Genomic DNA, 26,849 nt, shown 5'->3' on the forward strand with positions numbered 1-26,849 from the left:
AGCATGTTTAATAAATTCATTGAAGGGCTTAAACTATCCACCGCACCGTTGAAAGTGGGTGATCCCACTAACAAGGTGACGGATGCTAACTCCGACAAGGGGGGAGCTACTAGTGAAAAAGCTCCTTCTTCTAGCGGTAAGATTGGCACCGGCATCTTTGCCCATGTGGAACCTCCACTTGTTTATGGTGGACCGATTCCTTCTACTCATTTGAATCATGCCGGTCCTCCCCCTAAGATTGTAAAAAATGAGGACTTTGATTCGTGGGTTTATCGCTTTAAGCGTCATTTAAATCATGTGAATACTAATCTTTGGAGAATCATTGAAGAAGGTTTCTATCCGCATGACCGAAGCAACTTCACCCCTAGAGAAGCCGCGTATAATCAATTCAATGAGAATGCTCTCTTCATCATCCAAGATGCAATTCCACCCGAAGATCTCCCTCATCTTCGGCCCTTCGCCATGGCCAAAGATGCATGGCATTGTGTTGTCTCCCTCTACCGGGGAAGCGCAAGCATTCAACGCTCCAACTATGAAGTGGTGCAAGATGAAGCCGATGAGTTTGCTATGAAAGAAGATGAAGAACCTCGTGAGCTTTATCGGAGAGTAACCAAACTCGCGGTCTCACTCCGAGATCATGGAAGCAAGGACACAGATGACAATTGGATCAAGCGCAAATTCCTCAAGGAAATGATGCCCTACCACAAGGCCATGTCCTCCGTCATTCGTCAAAGGCCGGACTTCCACACCTTGTCCTCAAGTGAAGTGTTGGATGAGTTTGTGGCTATGAGCATCTTGGACAAGACCGCCAACAATGCGATGCTACATTCTCAAAGAGCAAAGAAGCCCAACCTTGCGTTGAAGGCCAAGGTTAGTGTGGAAGAATAAGAAGAAGAGGAAGAAGAGGAGAGCAACCCCGAAGATACAAAGTACGCCTATCATGAGCACATGGATCTTGCTTCAAGGCAATTTTGGAGCAAGAAGAACACAAGGCCCAACTTCAACAAGAACAACTCAAGTGGCGCGAAGGTCAAGCAACGAGTGAGGACTTGCTACAATTGTGGCAATGTGAGTCATTTTGTTGTGGAATGTCCCTATGAGAAGAGGGAGGACAATGGTGGCAAGCTCATCCGAAAGGACAAGGCCAAGTCTTTTCCCAACAAGAGCAACTTCACCAAGAAGACTCCTCCCAAGGCGTTGGTGGTCCATGAGGAGTACAATGAGGATGATGATGATGAAGATGGTGAGTCGGTTGTTGTGGCCTCCATTGCCATTGCAACAACTCCACGGGTGTCTCTCTTCAACTCACCCAATCAAAACATCACCGCCAAGTGCCTCATGGCTAAAGCTACCAACAAGGTAACCCCCAACATCAAAACTACCATCATTAATAATCCTTCCTTGATGGATTGCATTGATGAACACGAGGGTTCTAGTGTGGAGGAGAATGAGTTTGAGTCTTTCATGAGTAAACTCAAGGGTAAATCCAAGAAGCACTTCGTTGCTCTCTTGGAACAACTTGGTGAAGCCAATGACATGATCGAGGCTCACGAAGATACCATCTCTAAGATGGAGGGGCATAGTCGTGAATATGCCGATGAGATTTCGGATCTTTCCAATGCCCTTGAGGAAGAGCGTGGTCTTCGTTTGGCTCTTGAGGAGTCACACAACGATGATCATGCTAAGTTAAAGAAAGATCTTGATCATGCCCTTGTAGTCTCTCGTGTGCTAACCTCCGAGAAGGCCAAACTTGGGGTTGATCTTGCTAGACTCAAGGAGGAGTTTGATATACTTGACAAGTCTCACAAGGCCTTGAAAGGTGTTCATGCTAGCCTCAAGGAGTCTCATGATCAACTCCAAGTGAAGCTAACCAAGGAGAAAGCCACCTTTCCTCATATGGTGTTAATTGATAATGCAAATGCTACTAACCCTTGTTGTGAGCATGTGCATCTTGTTGAGGAGAATGCTAAGTTGAAGGATCAACTTGAGAAAGGCCTTGTGTCGTTCATACAAGGTGAGAAGAACCTCAATGACCTTTTGAGCAATCAAAAGGAAGTTGTGTCCAAAGAAGGGATTGGGTTCGCACCCATGCCCAAGAACAAGAAGAAGAATGACAAGACCAAACGACCTCCCCCTCTCAAGCAAACCTTTGTGAAGGAGGGAGAGGGTGCTTCCAAGGATAAGAAGAACAATGTGAAGGGTGGTGGTGTCAAGAAAGGCAATGACACCCCTTCCAACAAAGCCGACGACTTTAACCCTTCTTATGTGTTGTGCCGTGCTAGTGATGGGCATGTTTATGCCAAATTTGTTGGTTCTCCTCATGAGTACATTGAATGGTCTATTTGGGTTCCTAAGACCCTTGTTACTAACATCAAAGGACCCATTACAAAATGGGTACCTAAAACCAAGCCGGTGGGGGATCATGGTTGCTCGATAGTGGAGCAACTAATCATATGACCGGGAGCAAGGACTTGGTGGTGGATGTTCACAAGATTCCATCTATGCCCACCAATGTCGAGTGGGGTGATGCCTCGTCCTCTAAGGTATTGGGACTTGGCAAGGTTGTCATTTCTCATGATCTCACGATCGAGAAGGTCATGCTTGTTGAGTCCCTTGCATACAATTTGCTTTCCGTTCGACAACTTGCACTCATGGGCTTTGCCACTTTCTTTGATGTTGATACCGTGGCCCTCTTGTGGAGCAAGACTCTTAAAGTAGCCTTTGTTGGGCATGTCGAGAACGGTCTCTATGTGATTAACTTTTCGGAGCGACCCACTAAGACCGCGACATGCCTAATGGCTAAAGTTGACGTGGGATGGCTTTGGCATCGCCGTTTAGCCCATGTCAATATGAGATCTTTGCAAAGTCTTCTCAAGGGGGACCATGTCCGTGGACTAACAAATGTTAGTTTTGCTAAAGATCGTGCTTGCAGTGCCTGTATCGAAGGAAAACTACATGAAAAGGCTCACCCTCCCACGACTATCATCTACTCGAAGAGGCCTTTGGAGCTCCTTCAAATGGATCTCTTTGGGCCTCCATACTTTGATAGTCTTGGGGGTAGAAAGTATTGCTTGGTGATTGTGGATGACTATTCAAGATACACTTGGGCATATTTTTTGCTAAAGATCGTGCTTGCAGTGCCTGTATCGAAGGAAAACTACATGAAAAGGCTCACCCTCCCACGACTATCATCTACTCGAAGAGGCCTTTGGAGCTCCTTCAAATGGATCTCTTTCGGCCTCCATACTTTGATAGTCTTGGGGGTAAAAAGTATTGCTTGGTGATTGTGGATGACTATTCAAGATACACTTGGGTATATTTCTTCAAGAGGAAGAGCGAGACCCAACAAACGGTCATTGACTTTGCAAACGAAGCCCAACGTCAACACAATGCAAAGCTCTTGACAATAAGAAGTGACAACGGCACCGAGTTCAAGAACTACACCTTGGATGAGTTTCTTAGTGATGAGGGGATCAAGCATCAATATTCCGCACCTTACACCCCTCAACAAAATGATGTAGCGGAGAGGAAGAACCGGAAGTTGATGGATGCGGAAGGACCATGATGGCGGAGTTCAAGTCTCCATACAACTTTTGGGCCGAAGCCATCAACACCGCGTGTCATGCATCAAATCGTCTCTATCTCCGCAAAGGCTTGAACAAGACTCCATATGAGATACTCACCGGTAACAAGCCCAACCTCAAGTACTTTCGGGTGTTCGGGTGTAAGTGTTTCATTCTCAAGAAAGGTGTTCGTTTGTCTAAATTTGAGGCTAGAGCTTATGAGGGCATATTTGTTGGTTATGCTACAAACTCTCATGCTTACCGTGTCCTCAATAAGTCCACGAGACTTATTGAAGAGACGTGTAACGTGGATTTTGGTGAGAATAATGGCTCCCAAGTGGAGCAAAGTGGGACTTGTGATGTAGGTGATGAAATTCCTCCCCAAGCCATAAGAAGAATGGGTGTTGGTTTTATCCTACCCATTGAGGAACCCCTTGTGGCCGAAGGAGAAGGACAATGCTTCACTCAAGTGGAGCCATCACCAACCCAAGGCCCACACGCTTCCGAAGAACAAAGTGAAGGCCCTCATCCTCAAGAACAAGACCAAGCGCAAGATCAATCTCAAGATGGTGTTGTAACAACAAGTGATGCCCAAGGTCAAGTTCTCTCCTTCGAGCAAGTTCAAGATCAAGAGCTTCCTCGAGATCAAGAACAAGCTCAAGACGGCGCTCAAGATGATCAAGTGACCGCTCCTCGAGTCACCCCCGAGGAGGAATTGGAGCGTCGTGCCGCCAAGATTGCATCCAAGCTCTCCACCAAGGGTCATCTCATGAAGAATGTGCTTGGAAGCATTCAAAAGGGGGTAATCACTCATAGACAATTGGCAAAGTATTGTGAACATCACGCGTTTGTCTCTTGTGTTGAACCCCAAAAGGTATATGAGGCGCTCGAAGATCCGGATTGGCTTAATGCCATGCATGAAGAACTCAACAACTTCGAGTACAACAAGGTGTGAGATTGGTGCCAAGGCCAACGGGGAACCACAATGTCATTGGAACCAAGTGGATATTCAAGAACAAGCAAGATGCTCATGGGACCATCGTTCGCAACAAGGCAAGATTGGTGGCACAAGGCTACTCCCAAGTCGAGGGTATCGACTACGGTGAAACCTTTGCTCCCGTTGCTCGCCTTGAATCCATTCGTTTGTTGATTGCTTATGCATCTCATCACAACTTTAAGTTGCAACAAATGGATGTGAAAAGTGCTTTTCTTAATGGTCCTATTAATGATTTGGTATATGTCAAGCAACCCCCCGGGTTCGAGGATCCCTACTTTCTCGATCATGTGTATCAACTCGATAAGGCACTCTATGGCCTTAAACAAGCCCCACGTGCATGGTATGACCACCTTACCGAGTTGTTACAAGACCGTGGATTTGAAGTTGGGCTAATCGGCCCCACTATTTTTACTAAGAAGGTCAAAGGGGAGTTGTTTGTGTGCCAACTATATGTTGATAATATTATCTTTGGTTCCCCTAACAAAGCTTTCAATGAGGAATTTGCCGCTCTCATGACCTCAAAGTTCATGATGTCTTCCATGGGAGAGTTGAAGTTCTTTCTCGGGTTCGAAGTGAAGCAAAGAAGAGAAGGAACCTTCATCAACCAAGCCAAATACAATCAATACATGCTCAAGAGATTCAAGCTAAGTGATGTCAAGCCGGCTTCCACTCCAATGCCCACCAAGTGCCAACTTGACATTGATCCCAATGGTAAAGCGGTGGATCAAAAGGTATATCGTTCCATGATTGGCTCCTTGCTTTACCTTTGTGCATCTAGACCGGATATCATGTTGAGTGTGGGAATATGTGCACGGTTTCAAGCCGGACCTAAGGAAAGCCACTTTGTGGCGGTCAAGTGAATCTTTTGATATTTGTCTCATACCCCAAACTTTGGCCTATGGTACCCAAGAGGAGCAAACTTCAAGCTTGTAGGATATTCGGACTCCGATTGGGCGGGAGACAAAGTGGATAGGAAGTCCACTTCCGGAGGGTGCCAATTTCTTGGTTGCTCTTTGGTGAGTTGGTCTTCCAAGAAGCAAAGTTGTGTGTCTCTCTCGTCCACCGAAGCGGAGTATGTGGCGGCCGGTAGTTGTTGTGCACAACTCTTATGGATGAGGCAAACTTTAAAGGATTATGGTGTCATTTGTGACAAAGTGCCTCTTTGGTGTGACAATGAAAGTGCCATCATGATTTCTCTCAACCCGATGCAACACTTCAAGACGAAGCACATTGAGATTCGGTATCACTTCATTCGGGATCACATTAGGCAAGGGGAGACTGAGCTCAACTATGTCAACACTCATGATAACCTTGCAGATATTTTCACGAAGCCCTTGGATGAAGCAAGATTTCGCGAGTTAAGGCATGAGCTAAATATCATTGGTTCGAGCAATGTGACTTGAACCCTTGCACACCCCACCACACTCAACTTGTTGTCTAGTTTAGATGTAGGCATGGACATAGGGGGAGTGTTGTTCTCTCAATGAACTCTCCCTCCCCCCATTATGCATAAATTAATCAACTCTTTCACATTAGCCATTTTTGATGGTACTTGTGCTTCAAAGACGAGTTTTGGTCATGAGCTCAAGGATAATTCTTCGCGGTGCCATACCAATTGACTCAAACATAGGTGGCTCCGGCCACCACCCTCTCCTTGGAGAGGTTGTGGCTCGTGTTTGGTCTTTGTTGTTTCTTGCCTTTTCTTTCTTCGTGCCAAGCTTGTGCTTGTGAGAGTGAAGACTGTTTTGAACCCTGAATTTGTAGAGCGTGATGTAAATGAACCTCTATCTTTAAATCCCTGAAGTCGATACCCTATACTCGTCGATCCCGGTCAATTTAAACCCTAAATCGATCCTATGCCTGTTTGGAAGGAAAATTCCAACCGGGATCAGTCGTTTCTCTCACTGACCACATAGGCCCACCTGTCATGTTTTATCTTCTTCCTCAACCTCCTCCCGTCCGCCTCTCTCTCCTGGAATCCATCTCGTACACGACAGTCCTCGCACTGGGCTCTCTACTACCCTCTCCGCCGCTACGATTCAGCAAGCTCAAGGCCTGTCGACCATGCCGTCCTCCACCACGCTTCCCTCGGTGCCAGCTTCCATATTTCGCTCTAGCTTTTGGTCGAGCGCCTGGTGTGCACGCACCCCGGTCGATGCCTTAGTGACGAACAGGTCTTGGAGCACAGCTGACGGTGCCAGGATGTTGTCGTAGGTGTACGTCTCGGCCTTCATGGCCAGCACGACGAGGGGAGCAGCGACGGGCGCGCGAACGGGGGCACTTGGGTCGGCGCAGATTGACCTCGACACCGCGATCCTTCGACCGCTGTCGTCGCCGTGGCGGCCAGAGCTCGCCCGCGAGGCCACGGACCCCTGCAGCCGCTGTCGTTGCAGTGGCGGCCGGAGCTCGCCCGCAAGGCCACAGACCCCTGCAGCCGCTGTCGTCGGCCTACGCTAGCAAGTCGATCAGATCCGCCTGGTAGACGTACACGTACACAGCCTTGATTGATTCTCTCCTTTGCTGGCTCACACACAAATACAAATCCCACCTCATGGAACAGACGGGCACGAGTTGATGGCTACAGCCTACACGATGCGAACGTTCGTTGCTAAAACCTGAGAGAGAGAGACAAAGAGATTGGGGATGGAAGATGAATATGACAAGTGGGCTCAGGTGGTCAGTGACTGTGGAGAGCGATCCCGACTGGGATGGTTATTTTCCTGGTGCACCAAACAGATCCAGGGTTTAGATTAATCGGGATCGATGAGTATAGGGTACCGACTTCAGGGATTTTGACGTGGAGGTTCATTTGTGTCGGGCTCTACAATCTCAAGGTTTAAAACAGACTTCACTCTGCTTGTGATGTCTCGTTTGTTAGCTCGTTGGTGTGTTCGTTCGTTTGAAGGTTCCTTGCAAAGACCCCTTTCTTCTGTTTGAAACTGCATTTTCATGGGTTCACGGTAGTACCGTGGCATGCCACGGTACTACCGCAGGGACACGGTACTACCGCAACCAGTACGACAGTAATTTTTTACTGCCGCTGGTGGAACAGTACTACCGCCCACGGCGCGGTACTTCCGCCCGGGCGGTACTACCGCAATGACGCGCGGTACTACCGCGTAGTAGCGAGCGCGTGGGGGTTAAGAGCGGGCAAGGGGAGTTCCAACTCCCCCATACCCATTCACTCTTTCTCCCCATGCCGCCTCTCTCTCTCTCCTGCCCAAGAACAGCGCCGGAGGCCCTCGCCGGATCTCCGTCTCCGGCCGCTCTCCTTGGATTCCGACCGGTGGGATCGTTCCCCACCACTTCCTCTTGCCATGGAACAAGGTTTCTCACCAAATCCCTCTCTCCTTGGTTCGTTCTTTTGCTTCTAGGTTTTGGGGAGATGCATGTTGTTCCTGAGATTTTAGGCCAAATCTTTGCAAGAGTAGGATGTAGGAGAGTAGTGATGCGTAGAAATTGTACTTGGTATGGTGTCCCGTGGTAGATTTGATCAACCGTAGTACCGCCTCGTTGTCATGGTTGTTCTTAGATTCAAATTGGTTCGAATCTGGCGCCGTGTGGTATTACCGCGACTCAGGAGCGGTACTACCGCTCGTACGGTACTACCGCCCCTCAGGCGCGGTACTACCGTGCGAGCCGAGGTACTAAAGTCCTACTACCACTCCGAGCCACGGTACTACCATGCTGCCGCACGGTACTACCGCGACTAGGAGCGGCACTAAAATTTTAGTACCGCGCGAACAGGTTGTACTACCGTAGCTATCAAATCTTCTTCTTGGCAACTACCAAGTGCAAATTCAACTTGTTTCACCTGTTTTTTCTATGGTCTTTGCATTGATCCGTCTCGCTTCTCGTGCGTGTTTTGTGTTTTGTGTCTTAGGTGGTGGCTCCGGTGCTCCTGCTCGCCGTTCCAATCCCAGCCGTGACACGGGTTCCAAGCGTCTGCGCAACCAAGATGAAACCCCAGAAGGCTCCAATGCCCCCCAACGCAGGACCAAGACTACCGCCACCAAGCAGAAGGAGCCATCCATGGGCATGGATGAGATTCCGCAGGCAGAGTTTCTCGCTCAAAGGAGGATCAACCCTTATGTGAATCCTCTTGCCAACGTCAGAGGCAATGATCTGTTCTGGAACAAGCAGCAGAATCTCATTTATTTGGATGTGATCAAGGGCAAGCAGAACACATATGTGGACATGCACTGGATTGATATGCTTCACATGCGGGAGGAGAAGCACCGTGCCTACTTTGGTGAGGCCTTGGATCTCGTGGAGCAGTTTGCCATTGAGGATGTGATCTCTTTTCACCTGGACTATATCCCGAGCTTGTGGCCCAGTTCTTTGCTTCGGTTCACTTTCACACTGAGGAGGATCGGAAGTTGACCTGGATGACCAATGGACGTCAGCTGTCTGCTACATGGCAAGAATTCATGGCTTTGCTCAATGTACCTGATGAGGGGCTCAACACGCCCATTGGTGTCCGCCCTCATGCCAACCCCGAGTCTGCCAACAAGAATAAGCTTATGCCATACTATGTTGAGAAGCTCCTTCCAAGCAGTAAGAAGACATGGGTTCTGAACCCTTTCCTTGAAATCATGCACCGGATCTTCCGCAACTCTCTCTTCCCACGCATTGGGGACAAGGACAAGGTGCATGCTTATCTTGTGGACATGTTGCTTCTCTGTGAGGAGGCGCGGATCTCTCAGACTCAACCCTTGGATGTTTCCCACATCATGTGGTGCGAGCTTCGCTTTGCGGTGTTCAACCGTAAGGTTCCCATCTATGGACCTTACCTGTTTCTGCTGATCTCAAAGACATGGGAGCAGCGATTCCCTCAGGATGAGTTTCTGGCCCCTGACTGGATCCGTCATGACCCCATCAGACTTCGCATCAAGCCCCAGTGGGCTAACACTACTACTCGTGCTGAGGCAGCGGCTGCTAAGATGGCTGTTGATGGGGAGGAAAGTGAGGAGGAGAATGCAGATGAGGACCGCCCTACTGGACATGCCCCTTCCTCCACTGAGCCCTCTTGGGCTAAGAAGCTGAAGGCCAAGATGAAGGCCTTGTTCTGCATGCAGGCTAAGGGGCAGTACCGGACTCACGTCGCCTCCAAGGAGAGTCGCCGTCGCGACAAGAAGATCATGAAGGTGTTTGGAGAGGAAGTTTCCGGCGGCTCCGAGGAGCACATCACTCCAGAGGCCGAGTGGATGGCCAAACAAGGTTACAAGTGGACTGATTCTGAGGAGGAGTCCATCCCCGCTGCCGAGTCTAACGGAGAGCGCGCGAGTGACTACTCCGCTTGAGCCACCACTTGTGTTGTAGGTGTCCTCTCTGCCTTTTTGGCATCTCGATGCCAAAGGGGGAGAGAGTGTAGGGATTTGCGAGTTGTGTGTCGTGTTTGGTTTGTTTGCCTTCTCGTTTGAACCTCGTTTGCTTTGGTTTAGTTTGCGCTTGTGAGACATATCTATCATATGGTGTAAGACATATGCACTCTATCACATCTTATTAAGCTTATGATATCTTGTGCTATGTATATTATGCTCTTACTTTCTATCTTGCTTAGTGTTAGCCTTTTGTTGCAAGATATGCATTGTCTATAAAATATAGGGGGAGTGTTGATCCTAGTATGTGTGTCGTGCAGTCCAAAGCACCTATCTAGATAGCACACATCTAGGGGGAGCCCGTCTATATTTTAGAGTTGTGGGTTTGCTTATGATCTATGTCTTTCCCTTTATGCAAATCCCATATTGTCATCAATCCACCAAAAAGGGGGAGATTGTTAGGGCATATTTATCCCTAAGATGTTTTGGTGAATGATGACAATGCTTTTGCGGACTAATTGTGTGCCTTGAGTATTTCACAAGTTTCGTCACTAGGCACAAGACGGTTTGGTGCCCCTCGAAGACTATTGAAGACGGCGTTTTTCTACGTTTCTTTTCGGTGGACTTGAGTCGTAGGAAAGCCGTACTATTAAGAGGGGGTCCGCTTTGAAAAGGTTTGGGTGGAATCTTCACGTACACATCTACTCCTTTTTGCACCCCCTTTCCTTTGGCTCTTTGGAGCATCCTCCATTTTATCCTCTATGCAACTTGTCTCGGTTGCTGAGCTTGGGCATGCAGTAGTACTGCTCCCTGGAGCGGTAGTACCGCACGCACCTGCGGTAGTACCGGACCTTGGTGCGGTAGTACCGCAGGAGCCCACGGTAGTACCGCACCTCAGGAGCTGTAGTACCGTGGCCCCCAGGCCAAGTGCTGCTGCGCAGCGGTAGTAGGGGCGGATGTAATTTTTTACATCCACGCCCTACACGGTAGTACCGCGCCCTGTGCGCGGTAGTACCGCGCCTCCTGGCCTGGCTCAACCGCCACGCGGTAGTACCGCTCCTCATGCTGTACTACCGTGTCGGATTTTTGCGTCGACTCCAACTCAGCGGAAGTTGCCACAGATGTAATTTTTTACATCTGTGCCTTCTCATTTTCTGGATCTCCCTGCCTAGTACCGCTAGTGTTGGGGAACGTAGTAATTTCAAAAAAAATCCTACGCACACGCAAGATCATGGTGATGCATAGCAACGAGAGGGGAGAGTGTGTCCACGTACCCTCGTAGACCGAAAGCGGAAGCGTTAGCACAACGCGGTTGATGTAGTCGTACGTCTTCACGATCCGACCGATCAAGTACCGAACGCACGGCACCTCCGAGTTCAGCACACGTTCAACCCGATGACGTCCCTCGAACTCCGATCCAGCCGAGTGTTGAGGGAGAGTTTCGTCAGCACGACGGTGTGGTGACGATGATGATGTTCTACCGATGCAGGGCTTCGCCTAAGCACCGCTACGATATTATCGAGCTGGACTATGGTGGAGGGGGGCACCGCACACGGCTAAGAGATCAATGATCAATTGTTGTGTCTCCAAGGGGTGCCCCCCCCGTATATAAAGGAGTGGAGGAGGGGGAGGGCCGGCCCTATCTATGGCGCGCCCTAGGAGGAGTCCTACTCCCACCGGGAGTAGGATTCCCCCCCCCTTCCAAGTAGTAGGAGTAGGAGTCAAGGAAAGGGGAGAGAGAAGAGAAGGAAGGAGGGGGCGCAGCCCCTCCCCCTAGTCCAATTCGGATTAGGCCTTGGGGGCGCCCAGCCTCTCCTCTCTCTTTCCCCTAAAGCCCAATAAGGCCCATATACTCCCCGGCGAATTCCCGTAACTCTCCGGTACTCCGAAAAATACCCGAATCATTCGGAACCTTTCCGATGTCCGAATATAGTCGTCCAATATATCAATCTTTACGTCTCGACTATTTCGAGACTCCTCGTCATGTCCCTGATCTCATCCGGGACTCCGAACTACCTTCGGTACATCAAAACACATAAACTCATAATATAACCGTCATCAAACTTTAAGCGTGCGGACCCTACGGGTTCGAGAACAATGTAGACATGACCGAGACACGTCTCCGGTCAATAACCAATAGCGGAACCTGGATGCTCATATTGGCTCCCACATATTCTACGAAGATCTTTATCGGTCAAACCGCATAACAACATACGTTGTTCCCTTTGTCATCGGTATGTTACTTGCCCGAGATTCGATCGTCGGTATCTCAATACCTAGTTCAATCTTGTTACCGGCAAGTCTCTTTACTCGTTCCGTAATACATCATCCCGCAACTAACTCATTAGTTACAATGCTTGCAAGGCTTATAGTGATGTGCATTACTGAGTGGGCCCACAGATACCTCTCCGACAATCGGAGTGACAAATCCTAATCTTGAAATACGCGAACCCAACAAGTACCTTCGGAGACACCTGTAGAGCACCTTTATAATCACCCAGTTACGCTATGATGTTTGGTAGCACACAAAGTGTTCCTCCGGTAAACGGGAGTTGCATAATCTCATAGTCATAGGAACATGTATAAGTCATGAAGAAAGCAATAGCAACATACTAAACGATCAAGTGCTAAGTTAACGGAATGGGTCAAGTCAATCACATCATTCTCCTAATGATGTGATCCCGTTAATCAAATGACAACTCATGTCTATGGCTAGAAAAGTCAACCATCTTTGATTAACGAGCTAGTCAAGTAGAGGCATACTAGTGACACTATGTTTGTCTATGTATTCACACATGTATCAAGTTTCCGGTTAATACAATTCTAGCATGAATAATAAACATTTATCATGAAATAAGGAAATAAATAATAACTTTATTATTGCCTCTAGGGCATATTTCTTTCAGTCTCCCACTTGCACTAGAGTCAATAATCTAGTTCACATCGCCATGTGATTTAACACCAATAGTTCACATCACCATGTGATTAACACCCATAGTTCACATCGTCATGTGACCAACACCCAAAGGGTTTACTAGAGTCAATAATCTAGTTCACTTCGCTATATGATTAACACCCAAAGAGTACTAAGGTGTGATCATGTTTTGCTTGTGAGAGAAGTTTAGTCAACGGGCCTGCCACATTCAGATCCGTATGTATTTTGCAAATTTCTATGTCTACAATGCTCTGCACGGAGCTACTTTAGCTAATTGCTCCCACTTTCAATATGTATCCAGATGAAGACTTAGAGTCATCTGGATCAGTGCCAAAACTTGTATCGACGTAACCCTTTACGACGAACCTTTTGTCACCTCCATAATCGAGAAACACATCCTTATTCCACTAAGGATAATTTTGACCGCTGTCCAGTGATCTACTCCTAGATCACTATTGTACTCCCTTGCCAAAAACAGTGTAGGGTATACAATAGATCTGGTACATAGCATGGCATACTTTATAGAATCTATGGCTGAGGCATAGGAAATGACTTTCATTCTCTTTCTATCTTCTGCCGTGGTCGGGCTTTGAGTCTTACTCAATTTCACACCTTGTAACACAGGCAAGAACTCTTTCTTTGACTGTTCCATTTTGAACTACTTCAAAATCTTGTCAAGGTATGTACTCATTGAAAAAACTTATCAAGCGTTTTGATCTATCTCTATAGATCTTGATGCTCAATATGTAAGCAGCTTCACCGAGGTCTTTCTTTGAAAAACTCCTTTCAAACACTCCTTTATGCTTTGCAGAATAATTCTACATTATTTCCGATCAACAATATGTCATTCACATATACTTATCAGAAATGTTGTAGTGCTCCCACTCACTTTCTTGTAAATACAGGCTTCACCGCAAGTCTGTATAAAACTATATGCTTTGATCAACTCATCAAAGCGTATATTCCAACTCCGAGATGCTTGCACCAGTCCATAGATGGATCGCTGGAGCTTGCACATTTTGTTAACACCTTTAGGATCGACAAAACCTTCTGGTTGCATCATATACAACTCTTCTTTAATAAATCCATTAAGGAATGCAGTTGTGTTTATCCATTTGCCAGATCTCATAAAATGTGGCAATTGCTAACATGATTCGGACAGACTTAAGCATAGATACGAGTGAGAAACTCTCATCGTAGTCAACACCTTGAACTTGTCGAAAACCTTTTGCGGCAATTCTAGCTTTGTAGATAGCAACACTATTATCAGCGTCCGTCTTCCTCTTGAAGATCCATTTAATCTCAATGGCTCGCCGATCATTCGGGCAAGTCAATCAAAGTCCATACTTTGTTCTCATACATGGATCCCAACTCAGATTTCATGGCCTCAAACCATTTCGCGGAATCTGGGCTCATCATCGCTTCCTCATAGTTCGTAGGTTTGTCATGGTCAAGTAACATGACCTCCAGAATAGGATTACCGTACCACTCTGGTGTGGATCTCACTCTGGTTGACCTACAAGGTTCGGTAGTAACCTGATATGAAGTTACATGATCATCATCATTAGCTTCCTCACTAATTGGTGTAGGAGTCACAGGAACCGGTTTCTGTGATGAACTACTTTCCAATAAGGGAGCAGGTACAGTTACCTCATCAAGTTCTATTTTCCTCCCACTCACTTCTTTTGAGAGAAACTCCTTCTCTAGAAAGGATCCAAATTTAGCAACGAATATCTTGCCTTCAGATCTGTGATAGAAGGTGTACCCAACTGTCTCCTTTGGGTATCCTATGAAGACACATTTTTCCGACTTGGGTTCGAGCTTATCAGGATGAAACTTTTTCTTATAAGCATTGCAATCCCAAACTTTAAGAAACGACAACTTTGGTTTCTTGCCAAACCGCAGTTCATATGGTGTCGTCTCAACGGATTTAGATGGTGCCCTATTTAATATGAATGTAGCTGTCTCTAATGCATCACCCCAAAACAATAGTGGTAAATCGGTAAGAGACATCATAGATTGCACTATATCCAATAAAGTATGGTTATGATGTTCGGACACACCATTATGATGTGGTGTTCCAGGTGGCACGAATTTGTGAAACTATGTCACATTGTTTTAATTGAAGACCAAAATCGTAACTCAAATATTCGTCTCTGCGATTAGATCGTAGAAACCTTATTTTCTTGTCACGATGATTTTCCACTTCACTCTGAAATTCTTTGAACTTTTCAAATGTTTCGGACTTATGTTTCATCAAGTACATATACCCATATCTGCTCAAATCATCTGTGAAGGTCAGAAAATAACGATACCCGCGAGCCTCAACACTCATCGGACCACATACATCAGTATGTATGATTTCCAACAAATCTGTTGCTTGCTTCATTGTTCCGGAGAACGTCGTTTTAGCCATCTTGCCCAAGAGGCATGGTTCGCAAGCATCAAGTGATTCCAAAATCCCATCAGCATGGAGTTTCTTCATGCGTTTTACACCAGTATGACCTAAACGGCAGTGCCACAAATAAGTTGCACTATCATTATTAACTTTGCATCTTTTTGGCTTCAATATTATGAATATGTGTATCACTACGATCGAGATCCAACAAACCATTTTCGTTGGTGTATATGACCATAGAAGGTTTTATTCATGTAAACAGAACAACAATTGTTCTCTAACTTAAATGAATAACCGTATTGCAATAAACATGATCAAATCATATTCATGCTCAACGCAAACACCAAATAACACTTATTTAGTTCCAATACTAATCCCGAAAGTATAGGGAGTGTCGATGATGATCATATCAATCTTGGAACTACTTCCAACACACATCGTCACCTCGCCTTTTACTAGTTTCTGTTTATTCTGCAACTCCCGTTTCGAGTTACTACTCTTAGCAACTGAACCAGTATCAAATGCCGAGGGGTTGCTATAAACACTAGTAAAGTACACATCAATAACATGTATATCCAATATACCTTTGTTCACTTTGCCATCCTTCTTATCCGCCAAATACTTGGGGCAGTTCCGCTTCCAGTGACCAGTCCCTTTGCAGTAGAAGTACTTAGTCTCAGGCTTAGGACCAGACTTGGGCTTCTTCACTTGAGCAGCAACTTGCTTGCCGTTCTTCTTGAAGTTCCCCTTCTTCCCTTTGCCCTTTTCTTGAAACTAGTGGTCTCGTCAACCATCAACACTTGATGTTTTTCTTGATTTCTACCTTCGTTGATTTCAGCATCACGAAGAGCTTGGGAATTGTTTCGGTTATCCCTTGCATATTATAGTTCATCACGAAGTCCTACCAACTTGGTGATGGTGACTAGAGAATTCTGTCAATCACTATCTTATCCGGAAGATTAACTCCCACTTGATTCAAGCGATTGTAGTACCCAGACAATCTGAGCACATGCTCACTGCTTGAGCTATTCTCCTCCATCTTTTAGCTATAGAACTTGTTGGAGACTTCATATCTCTCAACTCGGGTATTTGCTTGAAATATTAACTTCAACTCCTGGAACATATCATATGGTCCATGACGTTCAAAACGTCTTTGAAGTCCCGATTCTAAGCCGTTAAGCATGGTGCACTAAACTATCAAGTAGTCATCATATTGAGCTAGCCCAACGTTCATAACGTCTGCATCTGCTCCTGCAATAGGTCTGTCACCTAGCGGTGCATCAAGGACATAATTCTTCTGTGCAGCAATGAGGATAATCCTCAGATCACGGACCAAGTCCGCATCATTGCTACTAACATCTTTCAACATAGTTTTCTCTAGGAACATATATAAAACATAGGGAAGCAACAACGCGAGCTATTGATCTACAACATAGATATGATAATACTACCAGGACTAAGTTCATGATAAATTAAAGTTCAATTAATCATATTACTTAAGAACTCCCACTTAGATAGACATCCCTCTAATCATCTAAGTGATCACGTGATCCAAATCAACTAAACCATAACCGATCATCACGTGAAATGGAGTAGTTTTCAATGGTGAACATCACTATATTGATCATATCTACTATATGATTCACGCTCGACCTTTCGGTCTCAATGTTCCGAGGCCATATCTGCATATGCTAGGCTCGTCAAGTTTAACCTGAGTATTCTGCGTGTGCAAAACTGGCTTGCACCCTTTGTAGATGGACGTAGAGCTTATCACACCCGATCATCACGTGGTGTCTGGGCACGACGAACTTTGGCAACGGTGCATACTCAGGGAGAACACTTTTATCTTGAAATTTAGTGAGAGATCATCTTATAATGCTACCGTCAATCAAAGCAAGATAAGATGCATAAAAGATAAAAATCACATGCAATCAATATAAGTGATATGATATGGCCATCATCATCTTGTGCTTGTGATCTCCATCTCCGAAGCAACGTCATGATCACCATCGTGACCGGCGCGACACCTTGATCTCCATCGTAGCATCGTTGTCGTCTCGCCAATCTTATGCTTCTACGACTATCGCTACTGCTTAGTGATAAAGTAAAGCATTACAGGGCGATTGCATTGCATACAATAAAGCGACAACCATATGGCTCCTGCCAGTTGCCGATAACTCGGTTACAAAACATGATCATCTCATACAATAAAATTTAGCATCATGCTTTGACCATATCACATCACAACATGCCCTGCAAAAACAAGTTAGACGTCCTCTACTTTGTTGTTGCAAGTTTTACGTGGCTGCTACGGGCTGAGCAAAAACCGTTCTTACCTACGCATCAAAACCACAACGATAATTTGTCAAGTTGGTGCTGTTTTAACCTTCGCAAGGACCGGGCTTAGCCACACTCGGTTCAACTAAAGTTGGAGAAACTGACATCCGCCAGCCACCTATGTGCAAAGCACATCGGTAGAACCAGTCTCGCGTAAGCATACGCGTAATGTCGGTCTGGGCCGCTTCATCCAACAATACCACCGAACCAAAGTATGACATGCTGGTAAGCAGTATGACTTATATCGCCCACAACTCACTTGTGTTCTACTCGTGCATATGACATCTACACATAAAACCAGGCTCGGATGCCACTGTTGGGGAACGTAGTAATTTCAAAAAAATTCCTACGCACACGCAAGATCATGGTGATGCATAGCAACGAGAGGGGAGAGTGTGTCCACGTACCCTCGTAGACCGAAAGCGGAAGCGTTAGCACAACGCGGTTGATGTAGTCGTACGTCTTCACGATCCGAGTACCGAACGCACGGCACCTCCGAGTTTAGCACACGTTCAACCCGATGACGTCCCTCGAACTCCGATCCAGCCGAGTGTTGAGGGAGAGTTTCGTCAGCACGACGGCGTGGTGACGATGATGATGTTCTACCGATGCGGGGCTTCGCCTAAGCACCGCTACGATATTATCGAGCTGGACTATGGTGGAGGGGGGCACCGCACACGGCTAAGAGATCAATGATCAATTGTTGTGTCTCCAAGGGGTGCCCCCCTCCCCGTATATAAAGGAGTGGAGGAGGGGGAGGGCCGGCCCTCTCTATGGCGCGCCCTAGGAGGAGTCCTACTCCCACCGGGAGTAGGATTCCCCCCTTCCAAGTAGTAGGAGTAGGAGTCAAGGAAAGGGGAGAGAGAAGAGAAGGAAGGAGGGGGCGCAGCCCCTCCCCCTAGTCCAATTCGGATTAGGCCTTGGGGGGCGCCCAGCCTCTCCTCTCTCTTTCCCCTAAAGCCCAATAAGGCCCATATACTCCCCGGCGAATTCCCGTAACTCTCCGGTACTCCGAAAAATACCCGAATCATTCGGAACCTTTCCGATGTCCGAATATAGTCGTCCAATATATCGATCTTTACGTCTCGACTATTTCGAGACTCCTCGTCATGTCCCTGATCTCATCCGGGACTCCGAACTACCTTCGGTACATCAAAACACATAAACTCATAATATAACCGTCATCAAACTTTAAGCGTGCGGACCCTACGGGTTCGAGAACAATGTAGACATGACCGAGACACGTCTCCGGTCAATAACCAATAGCGGAACCTGGATGCTCATATTGGCTCCCACATATTCTACGAAGATCTTTATCGGTCAAACCGCATAACAACATACGTTGTTCCCTTTGTCATCGGTATGTTACTTGCCCGAGATTCGATCGTCGGTATCTCAATACCTAGTTCAATCTTGTTACCGGCAAGTCTCTTTACTCGTTCCGTAATACATCATCCCGCAACTAACTCATTAGTTACAATGCTTGCAAGGCTTATAGTGATGTGCATTACTGAGTGGGCCCACAGATACCTCTCCGACAATCGGAGTGACAAATCCTAATCTTGAAATACGCGAACCCAACAAGTACCTTCGGAGACACCTGTAGAGCACCTTTATAATCACCCAGTTACGTTATGACGTTTGGTAGCACACAAAGTGTTCCTCCGATAAACGGGAGTTGCATAATCTCATAGTCATAGGAACATGTATAAGTCATGAAGAAAGCAATAGCAACATACTAAACGATCAAGTGCTAAGCTAACAGAATGGGTCAAGTCAATCACATCATTCTCTTAATGATGTGATCCCGTTAATCAAATGACAACTCATGTCTATGGCTAGGAAAGTCAACCATCTTTGATTAACGAGCTAGTCAAGTAGAGGCATACTAGTGACACTATGTTTGTCTATGTATTCACACGTGTATCAAGTTTCCGGTTAATACAATTCTAGCATGAATAATAAACATTTATCATGAAATAAGGAAATAAATAATAACTTTATTATTGCCTCTAGGGCATATTTCCTTCAGCTAGGTGGTGCGGTAGTACTGCACAAGCGGTTCTACCGCCCTCCGCTTCAGTGCGGTTGGGCTGTCCAGGTATGTGCTGCTCGGGCGGTAGTACCGCAAGGCCGTGCGGTAGTACCGCATGTGCTTGCGGTAGTACCGCGGCCCGGGCGCGGTAGTACCGTGCTGCGCAGAATGGGTTGGTGGATAACGGTTGGATTTGTCCCTCCACTATATAAGGGGTGTCTTCTTCCCCGAGTTGACTACCTCTTCCAACCGAAGCTCCATTGTTGCTCCAAGCTCCATTTTCACCCGATCTCTCTCCCTAGCCAATCAAACTTGTTGATTTTCTAGGGATTGGTTGAGAAGGCCCCGATCTACACTTTCACCAAGAGAAATTTGATTGCCCCCACTAATCCCTTGCGGATCTTGTTACTCTTGGGTGTTTGAGCACCCTAGACGGTTGAGGTCACCGCGGAGCCATAGTCCATTGTGGTGAAGCTTCGTGGTGTCGTTGGGAGCCTCCAATTAAGTTGTGGAGATTGCCCCAACCTTGTTTGTAAAGGTCCGGTCGCCGCCTCCAAGGGCACCAATAGTGGATTCACGGCATCTCGCATTGTGTGAGGGCGTGAGTAGAATACGGTGGCCCTAGTGGCTTCTTGGGGAGCATTGTGCCTCCACACCGCTCCAACGGAGACGTACTTCCCCTCAAAAGGAAGGAACTTCGGTAACACATCCTCGTCTTCACCGGCTCCACTCTTGGTTATCTCGTGCCTTTACTTGTGCAAGCTTTCTTGTGTTATATCCCTTGCTTGCTTGTGTGCCTGTTGTTGTTGCATCATATAGGTTGCTCACCTAGTTGCATATCTAGACAACCTACTTTGATGCAAAGTTTAATTTGGTAAAGAAAAGCTAAAAATTGTTAGTTGCCTATCCTCCCCTTTAGTCAACTATATCGATCCTTTCAGATGGCCACACTACCTCCAGAAACAAAACTCTCAACCCATCGACACCATTTTGGTGAAAACCCCTTCATGCGTAAAGTTTTCAACAGAAAGGGCCATTTAACTTTATCATAGGCTTCTTCGAAATCTATTTTAAAGATCACTCCATTCAACTTTTTGCGGTGAAGCTCATGTACCGTTTCATGCAGCACAACCACACCATCTAGTATGTTGCGTCCTTGCATGAATGCTGTTTGAGTGGGCTTGACAACATGGTCAGCCACCCCGTTCAACCGGTTAGTTGCGACCTTCGTAAAGATTTTGAAGCTTATATTGAGAAGGCAAATCTGTCGATATTGTTGAATACGACCGGCCTCCTTAATCTTAGGCAGTAGGATAATCTCCCCAAAGTTTAAGCGGGAAATATCAAGGTCTTCGGTATTCAGTTGGTTAAACAACCGAATCAAGTCCGCCTTGATCACGTCCCAAAAGCATTGATAAAACTCTGCCGGAAAATCATCCGGTCCCGGAGCCTTGTTGTGTTCCATTTGAAACACCGCGGTTCGAATTTCTTCTTCAGAAAATGGAGAGGTTAAGAATTCATTTTCCGCTTCTGAAACTTAAGGGATGTCATGAGTGATAGACTCGTCCAGCTCAAAATGTGTTTCAGTGGAAGGGCCAAAAAGCTCTTTGTAGTATTTAGTAATAAAGTCTCTTAGCGGTGCTTCCCCCTCAATACGGCCTTCCTCTTGGTCAAGAGCAAAGATACGTTTCTTTCTATATCTGTCATTGGCTAGCATTTGAAAGTATTTCGTATTATCATCACCTTCAACGAGCGAATCAGCCTTGCAACATTGGTACCATTTAATCTCTTCCTCACGAAGCAAGTGTGCAATCTGCTCATTAAGATGGCTTTTTTGCTCAATCTCAGCAGCAGAAAGAGGCCTCACCTCCGCAATTTTATCAAGGGTATCGATTAAAGCAAGAGAAAATGTCGAGAGAATGCTAGTACATACAATGGTTCAAAACCTCATCGTCTACCAACCTCTCGTCCTGAATTCTTCATCTGATCTTATTTGAACACAACAGGAGATCGAGGCTCGATGTAACCCAGCCATCCGGGCGCGTTTCGAACACGAGAATTTCACAAGAATCGACTTATTTTCCACAGGAACAAGCAAAGCTCCAAACGGGGCCATCGGATGGCTGAGAAGAGACCGCCATGAATGGTCTACACGCTGAAAAGATACGATTTCATATGCACTCTAATGCTATCACACACACGGTCTATCACCTAAAGCTTTTGCAATGAAAGGAAACAAAGAAGAAAGGCATAACTAAGAGTCTACTGCAAGAACTCGTGACACTGGAAAGATGAGCTAGACTACTTGGGGGGGTCTTCAGCCTCTGGAAAACCCCGAATGCCCTTTCCGCTGTAGGAACTCGGGAATCTGCAGCTTCGGGCCTTCGTCCTGGGAGGATGAAGAGAACCGGGAGCTGCGGCCGCGGTTGCCGTCGCCTCCAGCCTGAGCATCCAGGATTTACATTAGAACACTGGGCGCGGAAGTGAGCAGAAAGTAGTCGGTGGAAGGAACGCAAGAGGGTGTACCTGCGCGGGTCGGACTTCACTTTCCTCCTGGCGCTTGAATCCAGTTGCAATCAAGGTTATGCTCACCTGAAAGGGGTTCCATGTTATTAGCATGTGGGATGATGCCGTGCGTTTGTTTACCGGGGTGTGTTTTAATTGTCTTTGAATTGTAAAATATGGTTTACTTGACTAAAAGTAAATGCAATTTTTATATCTCTCGCTGGGCGAGAAGACTCTTGTGACGGGCGTTGATTACTTACCTGACCAGTATATGATGGGTCTATGACAGACCCAAATATTAGATTTGCACCAGGATCGACGAGATCATATATCACTTCAGCTGCTGCATTCACCTACAAAGAGGATGACCAAATATATGATGGGTTCAGGCCAAAAGTAATTCAAAAATTTAGTGACGCTCTTCCATGTTAGCAGCAGGCTCAGTGCAAGCTCAAAGTTACAAGGGAATGAGGCCTGATTTAGAAATGAGGCCTTCTAAATTAACTTAGCTTATAAAAACAAATAGATTTGCTTAGCTTGTTATGTTGGTCACAATATAAACTATTAAGCATATAACTTCAACAAGCCGTTCTGTCTAACAGAGATTGTGCGTATGCTACCTCTGTCAATGTTAGGTCACTCCCTCCGGTGATATTCCACACAATTCCTGTTGCCCTTTCAATACCAATATCAAGTAGAGGAGACTGTATGGCATTGAGTGCAGCATCTCTTGCTCGTGTCTTACCTGCAGATAGGCCAACAGAAACAGCAGGACAAAAGAGAGAGGGTAAGCGGTTGTTGGTGTGGCTGTTGGCATGCTATGATGTCCAGAAATGCAATCTAAGCATGATTAGGAGTCAATATAACTGCATAAAGCCACACACAAAACTGACAAATATATATATATATATATATATATATATATATAGAGAGAGAGAGAGAGAGAGAGAGAGAGACTTTCAACGGAGAAAATCAAGTAATTAACTACATTCCATTTATGTTATTAGCACAATATCCTTAGAAGTTTCACAACAAGCATTAACTCTATATGAATGCGAGGCAGTATACATGTGCATGTAGCATTTGATGTTGAACAAATAAAGTTCCCTGAAATTTAACCTGTTGCTGTTCCAATTCCCATCAAGGATGAACCTGCATCTGACATAACTGATCGTACATCAGCAAAGTCAACATTAACCAAACCTGGCACCTGCAAGCAAAAAAAGGTAGCACCAAATCACATGTTTAGCTGCATATATCAGGCAACTCTAGTCAGAGTAAATATGTTAACAAAAACATGGGCTAAAGATATATGAACTTTCAGACTCGTGCAAATGGCATAACAAGCAGACAGGCAGTGAATGTTGTGTAAAGATAATAGCTAGAAACAATGGAGGAACGAAGTTCAATAGTCGGCAATGGGATTCTACTTTTATCCTGTTCCAGCTAACTGGGTATACATAATGGTAAAAATTAAGATACAATGACGTAGTTTGGATATTCCAAAGAAGTGTATATAATGTTGGATCAGGAATGAACTAGGAATCAATAATAATTTAAACCCGCTGCATAGTCTGAAGGTGATAATTTTGGAACACAAAAAAATGCTAAACAGGGAAATGGTCAGAGGAGATTGTTGATCCATAGTTGCATGAGTGTGTAAACTGTAAACCAAACTTGGTTTTCTTAAGACATCGCATGCCACTTCTTTCAAATCATACTTGGCAAATGTAAAATAGCTAACACGAGGTATAGCATAGCAGCATATTATCTTACAGTGATGATATCTGAGATTCCACGGACACCCTGCCGGAGAATATCATCTGCCAAATTAAAGGCTTCTGTCACAGGAGTATTTGGAGAAACAGCAGTCAGTAACTTATCATTTGGGATTACGATCAGTGTATCAACATTGCTCCTCAAGGCCGCAATTCCTTCTTGTGCCTGGAGTGCCCGTCTTCTTCCCTCAAATGAAAACGGAGTAGTCACGATTCCGACAGTTAATATACCCATAGACTTTGCGATCCCTGCTATAACAGGCGCCCCGCCAGTGCCTGTTCCACCTCCCATTCCAGCCTGTAAAATGAATTTGAAGGTTCAAAGGCGACCAATAGAGCATATCAATTATCATATCCCCCCCCCCCCCCCCCCCCCCCGCAATTTTTTTTACATATTCCTTTCAGTCAAAGCACAGAAATGATTATATTTGGGTAAACTAATAAGTACTCAAACTTAACATGTATATCTAGGATATCGTTACTCTCAAATAAGATCAATTCCTGATGTGTTCTAAAATCTCTATATTAGATGCCAAGCAAGATGTTGCAATTCACAAATTCTACGTCAATTAAGCAACAGCAAAAGCGCAACTTGCACAAGCAGCTGGACGTACCGTGACAAAAACCATATCAGCTCCAGACACTGCCTTTTCTACCAACTCCTGGCTTTCCTTGGCTGCATTCATGCCGATTTCTGGGTTCCCACCAGCACCAAGACCTCTTGTCAGTTCCTGGCCAATCGGCAGCCTATTTGCCGGGTCAATGGGCGACATCCTCATAGCCTGGAAGTCAGTGTTCACGATCCAGAACTCCACCCCCTTCATGGAGCTCTCAATCATCCTGTTCACGGCGTTGGAGCCGGCGCCTCCAACCCCAATGACTTTAATCCGGGGCTCATTGTAGCGGTACGCGATAGAAGCATCTGCTAGCGGTAAGGTCTCAATTGCTTTCCCGATACCCTGCTCCTTGCTGGGGGCAGCAATTGCGCCATTATCCTCTCCATAGAGCATCGAGATCTCAGGGTGGAGGTCGTACATGGTGTCCTTGGGGGTGCGCCGCGGCCCAGATTGGCGCGAGTTTGCGGAGCATTCGAATCGACCAGGGCAACCGGCAAACCGCCTGTTCCTCAGGAAACGCGTCGCGCTGACACCACGAAATGTCTTCCCGGCCGGCGGCGGATCCAGATGGCGTGCCGGGTGCGCACCGGCACACCCGAAACTTGTGGAGAAGCTCATACCTCAGAACCGATGACCGAGATTGCGGACGGGGTGGAGACGGCGGGGACGCGGGGAGGTGGAGCGCGGACGGCGATGGAGGCGGCGCGGGGGATAGGCGGACGGTGCGGCGGTCGGCCGGCGGCTCTAGGGCACGGGCCGCCTTTGGGTCGGCCGGCAGCTTGGGGTAGGTCAGAGGAGCAAAGGTGATGGTGGTGGGGGCGGAAAACCCTTTGCTGTTTTCAGCTAAAATAAAATAAAATGGAGAGGGTGGCCGCGGAAGATTTTGATGGTTCGGATTCGTTGGCTGGGTGGACGGAGGGCGCGGATTTGATGATTTCGAATCAATCCAAAGAAACACGTGATTACCGAGTCCATGGAGATGGATGCCCTAACAGCATACCAAATCCGATTCAAAGACATCTTAAAAGAATCGATGTCAAGAGATGTTTTTGATGCGAACTGAGCATAGCTCGTAGCTGAGATGAATGAATAAGTTCCTTGTGGTGGAACCTTGTCATCAGGGTTTAAATTCTAGATTTGACACTGGTGTACATACTTTTTGAATTTATTTTCACACTTTCCTGTGATGTTCGTCCGGAGGGAAGATATGTTCTCGTCGACTTACGAGACGCCTATGATGACTTCTTCAATCTTAAAATGATGTGTCGGTTCACTACTGTATCTCGGAGGTGCTCCTAGGGGTGGATGTGCGTGCTTGTGTGCATTCATAAGGATGAGTGTATATTAGTGTCTGCGATTGTATTGTGTATAAAAAAGATATTTTTCGTGCATCTTTTCTTTTGAGAAAAACATATGTATATGTGATTGATTATCATGGGTGTGGTTAATTTTCGCGCAAGGCTCTACTGGTTCGATTAAACCTTGTTTCTTAACTAAGGGAAATGTTTTCTATTGTTGTGCTACATCAACATTTCTCTTCGGGAAAATCCAACAACTCGTACAGGAGTAGTTGCTAGCAAGCACAATATCATATAAGTAAAGACAACAGACAAATAACTATGAGTGAAGAGTTAGGGTTAAGGATAACCGAAACTCTGGAGAGAAGAATGTATCACGATGTTCACTTTCTTGGAGGGCAGCTAGTCACCGTTGGAGGGGCAAATGTTAGCTACCACGAGGGCACACCAACGCCACGAAGGTTTACTCTATTCTCCTTGTGGCAATACCATGAAGGCGTTTCTCAAGTGGCAGACCTTGAGGTGGTCTCCAAACCTTCACAAACTTTCCAAGGGTAATCACAATGAACAATTCATTTGTGAAGAACTCCTACCGCCTAGAAGTGTCCAACCTCCAAGAGTAACAAGATTAAGGGAGGAAATGCTCAAGACTTGCTCAAATCATGATTTTCTTTGGTCAAAAGAGGGAAAGGGAGTGGATCTATCACTTCGTGGAGTTTCTCTCAAGAAATCTCACAAACGCCTCCGGGATCTAGGATTTGGTGTAGAACATAGTGAGACGGAGCACTTTACAGCCTGTTTGGGACTGCTCTGCTCCTTAAAATTTAGCTCTGCTCCAGAAAACGCAAGCCAAACGGGATAGCTCCACGATATGTCGCTCCCAAAAAAACTAGAGTCCGGGGTACAACTCTCGGTTTTTTATGAAGCTCTTCAGGGGGTGTCGGTGTCAAAACCGGCAAATCTCGGGTAGGGGGTCCCAAGCTGCGTGTCTAAGGATCGATGGTAACAAGGGACAATACAGACACAATGTTTACCCAAGTTCGGGCCCTCTTAAAGGAGGTAAAA

General features: G+C 46.2%; 1 protein-coding gene across 1 annotated transcript; it reads right to left on the minus strand.

Annotated features, from left to right (window-relative positions):
* Nucleotides 1–21,630: 21,630 nt before the first annotated feature.
* On the minus strand, nucleotides 21,631–25,322 carry LOC123182178 (cell division protein FtsZ homolog 2-2, chloroplastic). Its single transcript, XM_044594655.1, has 7 exons — nucleotides 24,484–25,322; nucleotides 23,868–24,167; nucleotides 23,211–23,301; nucleotides 22,712–22,836; nucleotides 22,352–22,444; nucleotides 22,113–22,178; nucleotides 21,631–22,029 (listed from the first exon to the last, which is right to left on the minus strand). Exons 1-7 carry the CDS (start codon nucleotides 25,102–25,104, stop codon nucleotides 21,904–21,906), a joined length of 1,422 nt encoding a protein of 473 aa, XP_044450590.1. The 5' UTR covers nucleotides 25,105–25,322; the 3' UTR covers nucleotides 21,631–21,903.
* Nucleotides 25,323–26,849: the final 1,527 nt, after the last annotated feature.

Source organism: Triticum aestivum, chromosome 1D (assembly GCF_018294505.1).
Source record: "Triticum aestivum cultivar Chinese Spring chromosome 1D, IWGSC CS RefSeq v2.1, whole genome shotgun sequence".
Taxonomy (NCBI): domain Eukaryota; kingdom Viridiplantae; phylum Streptophyta; class Magnoliopsida; order Poales; family Poaceae; genus Triticum; species Triticum aestivum.